Here is an 8,752-nt window from a genome sequence, read left to right as displayed (position 1 = left end):
AAATTTTAAGATTCCTTGAAAACTAGAAGAAGAATTACTTTGCTAGTATATATTTTATTTTTTTATGGGTCAGATATTTAATGTATCGCTTGTAATAGCTTAAGAAATCATAATATTGAAACAAAATGTTATTTAAAAAGACATTTTAATAATTAAATAATAAATATTTTAAACGCAGTAATTCAAAATGCTAATTAGTTAAAACAAAGGATAATTTGATAAATTAAAAAATATTTTTATTCTATAAATGATTTATTGTATAATGCTGAATGCATTATTTTAATTATTTCACTTTCTTAGGAATTAAAAAGGGCAAATAGCAAAATAAAAAAAAATGTTTGATATTTCTTAAAATAAGTTATTTATTCCTGTTAAAAATTAAACTACTTTTTGTTCTCTTATTAAAAGTTATCACCACTGTGCAATGTTTTGATGAAGTACTTGAGGTGAATGATTTTTCATTTCCAAATAATATTATTGCTGGTGAAAAAGAACTATAACAAATAAGTTAATTTAAAAGCTTTAAACCTCTATATTACCCTTAAGTTTACTATAAAATTTAATTTCCTATTTGAATTATATGTAAAAGCATTTTTATGATTTTAATGAAATGGGGTAAGCTTTTCTTTATTTTATTTTTTATGTTGCATTTATTATAAAGAGATCAGTTGCTTCATGAGTATATTGATGGTTATGATGACTTAGGCAATGGAATTTATATAATTTTATTTCATTCATTAATTAATTGTTTTATTTCATTCATCCATTGATTGGATGCTGAGCATTTTCATAATTTTAAAGTTTTTGTTACGTTTTGTATTATTAAATTCATCATATGATTCAACTTTCTGTTGGACATTATTGTCGCTCTTATCCAAATTTCGAATTGATGATTTTTTTTTCTTGAAGTCATTTACTTTTGTTGGTGGTGATCTTTATGAATATCACTACATGTTACAAACTATAGCAAATTATTTAAATTACTGATTAGTTGTTTATTATTTCAAATTTTTTCATGTAAATTTTAGCTACTGTAATTTAAACAGGCTAGGCATAATTGGTACGGAAGAATAACATAGTTATCTGACTCATTAAAAAGCATGAATAAGTGTTCCAATTTTACAAACAAAAATGTTTTAACACATTTGTATTTACTTTAAGAAAAATATCTTACTTAGTTAGACTGTCAATATGAAGTAATCTATTATTATTTTTTGAATTTACTTGGATGATTAATATGAATCGCAATACATATTCACTGAAACCATACTTTGTCTACGACACTTGTTGTGATTAGGAAAGGACAAGGAATTTAGGATTTCTATTTTAATATGTAAAAATAAATATTCTTGAAAGTTAAATTAAAGTACGATTTTAGTTCATTTAACTATAATTAGGGAAAATTTTTTCAATTAACATTTAATAATTACAATTATTAAATATTTTACAATTAATAATATTTTACAATTAATAATATTAATAATTAATAATATTAATAATAATTAATTTATTGAATTATGTAAATGCACATCTAAACTGCTTGCATTTTGATATGCAGAAATGATTTTGTTATATCTCAGTTCAATAATGTAGAAGAACTGTAAATAAACTTGCTGTAACTTAATGATACTGATAAAATATTTTCTTAAAATAATGATACATTTTCATATTTTGATTTCTAAGTGTTTTATCCGCTTACTTCATTAAAAATATTTTAATCCACTGCCATTCGAATGTCTCAGGATTTTTAGATTAATAAATCAGATTTTGAAGGATATTAACACTATCTCTAATTATTAAACTAAGAAGATAATTATTTAAGATATAATTTATTTATTATATTTTGTTTTTTCGAAAATGTATCAATTCTGAAAATATGTTTTTTAATTCAAGAATAAAATATTTGTAATATGATAAAACCTTAAAAAATACTCAAGTGAATTAATTTATTTCCCAATAGTGACATTTTTATAATAAAAAGATAATTATCAGATCATGAATATTTTTTTCAATTATTAAAACATGATTAATTCGAAATGCGGCTTCTTATCAATTAATTTATTCAAAAGCCTTTATGTTTTGTAATAAGAATTTAGAAATGCTACATGTGAATTGCTTAATTTATTTAATCCATTGAGCTATCTATTAATCTATTAAGCGTACATTATTATTCCATTCGGGAGACACTGATAAAGCTATGAAGAATAAATTAATTTAAATTAAGTATTCAGCAAGATACATAATAAGTTTAAGATAAATTTCGTGAGATAATAATCAAGTATTCTGTGAGTATTTTTAAATTCATTTTTATCTGTCGTAATCAATTTATGGAATGCTAAAAAATTGGAAAATTGGTCACGCATTTGAAATGAAAATATTTATTTACAACGTTAATAAACAGGATTTATTAAAACGTTAGTACATATTTTTATTAAATATTTTTAAATATATTTTGCTCGGTATTGTTCTTTGGTGAATGTTTATGTTCAAAAGTTCTTTGGCATAGCAATCTTGAATGACTTTGTTTCCATTGATCTTCCATTGATTCCTGAAATAAAAGAAATAAAATAAAATTAATGGGATTTTTTAAAAAAAATAGTAAAAAATGTACAATAATATTAAAATATAAACTTTATTCTTCAAAAAATCATTTCAGTTTGATTTTAGGAAAATAAGACCCAAATGTTAATTTCTGGTAGTATATAGAAATGTTGAAATATTTAAAAATATATTAAACATTAACTCAATAATAAATCGCATTTTTATTTATAAAAAAATTCAATAATTCACGATATTTTTGCAATTTCTTTATTCTTTTCATTTTAAAATGATGCAAAAATGCAACAATCTTTTAAAGTTTGAAAGCCCCAGAAAAAAATTAATTTTTATAAAATAAATTATGATGGTCCAATTCCTTTGCTAATTATCGTAAAAGTTGTGTTTTAAAAGATTGGATTTATAATAATTTGGACTTAAAAATATTTTCATTAATTTTTAGCCTGCAATTTTGATATGTGAAAGAAATCGTGCACGATATACTGCAATTAATGTGCGGTTCTATTAAAGGAGCAAATTTAATCAACTGACTCCTTAACTCCATTCAAAAGTAAATACCATTATTTTCATACCAATGTTTAAAATAGTTTTCATGTTGGAAAATGAGAAGAAGATGTAAATATAACTAACAAGTTGGAATAGTCTCTCCGAAACTGTCTCGCATACTCTCCAATAAAGAACTTGACTTCCTCCCCCAATAAAATTGTGGTCTTTAAATAAGGTCGCGAATACACCTGGTGAACAATAATGAAGAAATAAGAACTTAGACGTGAATCTAGCATTTTTACTGAACTGTTGGCGAGAATATCTATTTTGGATCTTACCATTTTTTCGATTGATGCCAAAATTTTACACTGAACTACAGATGCAGTCACAAAATTACATAACGAACGTCATTGAACTCATTGCATTTATGAGTTATTGTTTACATGCATGCAAAAATATGGATTGATAGTTGATCAACCATTTTCCAGATTTAATTCAAAACTTAATAAATATTTATAATTTAGTTGCTACGCCTAAGCATCGACTAGCAAGACAGTTTACAGATTCCGTTCAAAAATTGCCAGAATCTACAAATTTTTATGTGATTTTCTATGCTAATATCACCTATCTAACTGAAAGTGGTTTTGAGCATCGTATTCCTAGAAAACAGACAGACATAATGCTAAAAACGTATTTTTTGTAATCAGGGATTTCTGAGATGTATATTCATTGAAATCTCGAGTTCGAATTTTTGACGATTACAATACTTCTCTATACTTCATATATGAGAAAGTAAAAAGGAAAATTCATATGTAATAAATAGAAAAAAGAAAAGAAAAAAAGAAAAATTCATATGTAATAAATAAAAATCTCAAATGATTTTAGTAGTTACTTAATGAGAATACTTAATTGTTAAAAGTATTTTTTTCCATAATAAATTTTATTGTGTTCTGAAGTTTTCTATTTAAAGAGAATAATTACACATAGAATTATTTTTTTCTACAGATTAAAAAATGTAACAAAAATACAGTCATCATATAAATAAATGTAATATGAAATGCATGATTAATAATCTGTTAACATTAATCTTTTAAAGAATTAGTTTAATATATAAATTCCTGAAATATTTTCTACAATGCTTTTAATTACAAAAAGAACATGGTATCCCAACTTGCTTAGAATGATTTTCATATTTTGCGAGTCAACCAAATGTTAGAAGTGACTCAATGGCTGAAAAAAACAAAGTGACATAAATTCATAGAAAATAACAGTCTTGTAGAAAAACATAATTAAGCAAGAAAGCTGCCAAAACCAATAAAAATCCAAAGTATGACACGCTGTTTGTAAACACATTTAGTGTCATTTCTATTTTGTCAGGCTGTATTGATGGTTACGCTCAACGGAGATTTATGTCAAAAACTAGTGATTTCGCTGAAGACGAATTAACGATAATTACCAGCATTTTGAAGACTTAACAAAAGAATTTCAACTTCCGGATCGTAGAAGCGTTAAGGCGGAAAGGTGGAAAAAAACTCGAAGTTGCGAGTGATCTTTGGAATACACTCAAACCTTTTACTTTTTTTGGCAGTTAAATGGATTATTACGTGCGGTTTTTTTTCCTCCGCTTTGCAACAGCAGTTAATACGGTCTGAATAGATTGACTAAAATAAATATCTATGAGAATGATTTAACATTTAGAATAATATATTTCTATAAAGTATTAGTTTCGGCGGAAATAGGGGGATATCTCTAGTAGCACACAAATGTTGTACATTGTTGCATATCATTGATCAATATTCGCAATATTGTTTAATATCATACAATATCGCACAATAATGTACAACTAGGGATTGCAATACCGGACCAAAATTTCAATACCGGTATTCGGTATTTTTTAAATCTTAATACCGGTATTAGAAACTTTGGAAACAGAAAGAAAACACAGGTCTTTTTTTTTTATTTGCCAGTTTTGTTAGAGAGTGTAAATATCACAAAAAATAATTTGCAACTTATAAACTATAACAGCATATAATCACAAAAAAGTAAAGAAACATCTTATGTATTTAAATCACAAAAATAGTGTAAATATCACTATTCAGTCTGTGGTACTATTACAAATTTTTGAAATGCGATCTTAAAAAACATGATGCATCAGTTGTACTGTCATTAAGCCTCAAAAGTAATTTTGTGTAAAAATTACCAGCTGTCGAAAACGCTCTTTCGGCATCTACGCTAGTTGGTGGTACTGTTAGCAATGCGCGATATACTTTTTCCAAGTATTTACCTCTAAATCCCTCATCTTCAAATAAATCGATTTCTCGTCGGATGGTTTTGGATATAGCTGATTTCTGTATTGTATTTTGGTTCGTTGAAGTTTTTTTCTTTATTGCTGATTCTAATTTTTGTTCAAGAGACAATTCCTTTTCACTATCGACAGAAGTGACATCATAATCTTCGATAATTGAACCGAATTCTGAATGTGGATAGGTTTGTGGGAAAAAAAGTTTTAGAAACTTTACTCTAACTAAATCAGATTTGAATTGGTTATTTTCTTTTCTTCTTTTCATTTTCATTTTTAAAATCATTAGAATTATGTAAATACCATAAGACATTTTCTATTTCAGTATGCCTTTCTTCTGTCCTATTTTTCAATTTAATATAGTTGGAATCCGAAGTTTCTATATCCACAGTATTTGGATTCTTCTGTTCTTTATATTTTTGGTATAATACATCTATTACTCCTATTTGAATTCCATGTGCATAGCACAACTGCTGATTTGCACCAATCAACTTTCCAACTTTTTTCATAATTGTTGCTCCATCAGTCGTTATGGATACAATATTTTCATTCAGGGATAATCCATGTTTCGCTAATTTAGATTTAAGCAATTAATTAAGCCATTAATTAGCTAATTAATTTCGCCCGTTATGGAGACATAAAAACAAAAACGTATACTATTTTGCAATGTTGGTGATCCCTGAACATATAGTGAGGACAATTTAAAAAAATTTCTAGTAAATACCGAAAAACCGGTATTTAAACTTGTGAATACCGGTATTACAAAATTGTACAAATGGCTCAAAATACCGGTATTCGGTATCCCGGTATACCGGTATTGCAATCCCTATGTACAACAGGTTGTTCTACCTGGGACATATAATTTAATACGAAATTTAAAATTCAAGAAAATAGTTTTACATTACAATTAAAATTTTCTATTATATTTGTTTCACCGTATGATTTGCTTTCTTATAACTATTTCATTTTTATTTACTTAAATATTAAATTAATTTTCCTATCCATTTGTAGATTTTATATAAGTAATATAATTGAAAGGACATTTGATTTTGTTTTATAAAATGCATATAGGAAATAAGTTTAAATAATAATACCAGTTAAAAATAAGTTTGTATTAAAACGAATTTTCCTAGAAATACTTTGCTTATACGTTGTTTTTTTTAAATTCTAACACTAAAATTGTAATGAAATTTATCTTTGTTAAAGAAAGAGATCGAATACTTAAGAAAATATGATTCTATTTTGAAATATTGTTCCCTTAAGTTCTTGGAAATAAGTTTAAATAACGAATAAGCTTAAAACGAATTTTCTGAGAAATGCTTTGTTAATACGTTTTTCTTTAAAATTTAATTACTAAAGTTGTAATGCAATTTACCGTTGTTAAATATAGGAATTGTACTCAGTAAGATATAATTCTATTTTAAAAAGTTATTTCCTTAAATTCAAGTGTAAGTTTAATTATTGCTTATAAAGAATTAAAGTTTAAAATTTGATTTTTACTAATCATATTATTTATTCATGTAATGAACCGAAAGTACTGAAAATAAATTTCCACATATTTTCAGATAGATTGTCTCTAAATCTGTTGCAAGTTTTTATTCTCTAATTTTGTAAGTAATGAATAAAAGCTGAATTTGAATTATTAATTAACTGGTCTAAATTAGAACTTTAAGGTATATATGGATTTGAAAATCACGAATTTTATTTATCTATTTATTTTGAAGTATAATTATATATTCCTAGTAATATATAATTTTATTGAGAAGTTTTAAGTTCTCTTAAATGTAAGCGCAAGTTTAAATATTTCTCATTAAGAATTAGAGAGAAAATTTAATTTTTACTAATCATATAAAAAACCGAAAATATTGAAAAAAAAATTTTAAATACTTTCAGATAGATTGTCTCGAAATCTTTTGAAAATTTTTATTCATTAGATTTATCAGTAATGGGTAAAAGCTGAATTTGAACTTTTAGTTTACTAAGCGAAATTAGAACTTTAAACTAAATATGAATCTGAAAGTCTTGAATTTTATTTATTTGTGTATTTCATTCCAAAACCTTCAAGACATGTTTTATTTGCTGTAATTAAATTATCACAAGGTGATCAAATACTGCTTTTACTAAGCATTCTACTTTTAACAGTGAAAAAGACATACTTATAAAAAAAGGTAAACTTTTACTCTAATGAATCTCCTATCTTTATGATTGCGTTGGCAAATTAATCAGTCATTGCTTATCAGGTGAATTACAGGCATATTTTATTCGAGTTTCTATCTTTATTTCATAATGCCTATCTTCAAAAGAATGTGTAAAATTTAATTCATTATTTTTAAATAACTATCCAGACAAATTAATTTTTTAAATCAAATTAAAATATATAAAAATGCGTTTTATATTTAAATTCTAATAAAACAATATGAGCCACATTTAAACATTCTAAAAGTGTATAGTATTTAAATAAATGATCTCAAAAAACATATTAAACTGTTAATAAAATTCTGAATTTTTCTCTAAAACTCTGAAATTTTGATCATATTGATAAGAATTGCCATCCTCAATTTAAGAGTTATTTCTGAATTACATTTTATGCAAAAATAATATGAATCTACTTCAAAGAAATTTGCAAAACTTTGTCGTTGAAATCAACACGTAAGCTTCAGTGCTGGGGATAATTCACACGAGAAAGTTTAAATTTCATATAATTACGTTAATAAAATCATAAATGAGATTAAAAAAAAGTAATAATAGTTTTTTAAAATGAAAAAAGTAACTTACTAATAGACCTTAATCCCATCATTGAACTGATTCCATTAAGACACCTGCAGGATTTTGACTGGCTGTGCCTGGCTCATTTGTGACGATTTTCGCTCTGAAACCTTTCTCATCTGCGATGTAATAGACCATTCGATGAATGCCGTTTTCGTCTACGAAGCCATAACTTCCTGTGACAACACCTGCTCCATCACTCTTTTCGCTTCTGTGCTGCTCACCGTGCTCATCTTTAATCGAGTAGCCGAAGCTGTAAGGAATGGGCTCGAAAGGCTGCAGAAATTTATTTAGTCAGTGAACGATAAAATTGAGAAATTATGAAAATTCGAGAAAATTATTAAAGCAATTGAAATGGTGAGATTTATTCATTGTAAAAGTATTCAGTTCATGCCATGTAAGTGCTGAACTGTGTTGATGACTGCACAAGTGCATTTTATTTAGTGCATTTTTTTAAATGTTAATTATTTAAGAAAAAAGAGAGAAAGATTACTGATGGTTGAAGTTGTTTTTCCTGTTCCACAAAACAATATTCTATTATTAGAAGCTTTATTATATAAAATTCAAGGGAAATATTTAAACCAATATCACAATTTGCATCATTTTATTTTAGGCATAAATCTTCTTCAACATGCGGATATATAC

General features: G+C 25.6%; 1 protein-coding gene across 2 annotated transcripts in view; it reads right to left on the bottom strand.

The window, feature by feature from the left end:
• Positions 1-2,362: 2,362 nt before the first annotated feature.
• The window catches only part of LOC129984738 (cuticle protein 10.9-like), a 63,373-nt gene continuing 56,983 nt past the window's right edge, over positions 2,363-8,752 (bottom strand). For both annotated transcript variants that reach the window (XM_056094685.1, XM_056094686.1), the window contains exons 3-4: positions 8,117-8,383; positions 2,363-2,548 (exon numbers count right to left, since the gene is read on the bottom strand). In XM_056094685.1, coding sequence (XP_055950660.1) covers positions 8,135-8,383 — 249 coding nt within the window. In that variant the 3' untranslated portion in view covers positions 2,363-2,548; positions 8,117-8,134. The remainder of the gene's footprint in view (positions 2,549-8,116; positions 8,384-8,752) is intronic.

Source organism: Argiope bruennichi, chromosome 9 (genome assembly GCF_947563725.1).
Source record: "Argiope bruennichi chromosome 9, qqArgBrue1.1, whole genome shotgun sequence".
Lineage (NCBI taxonomy): Eukaryota > Metazoa > Arthropoda > Arachnida > Araneae > Araneidae > Argiope > Argiope bruennichi.
The sequence above is the reverse complement of the archived record's forward strand: the minus strand, read 5'-3'. Positions and strand labels throughout refer to the sequence as shown.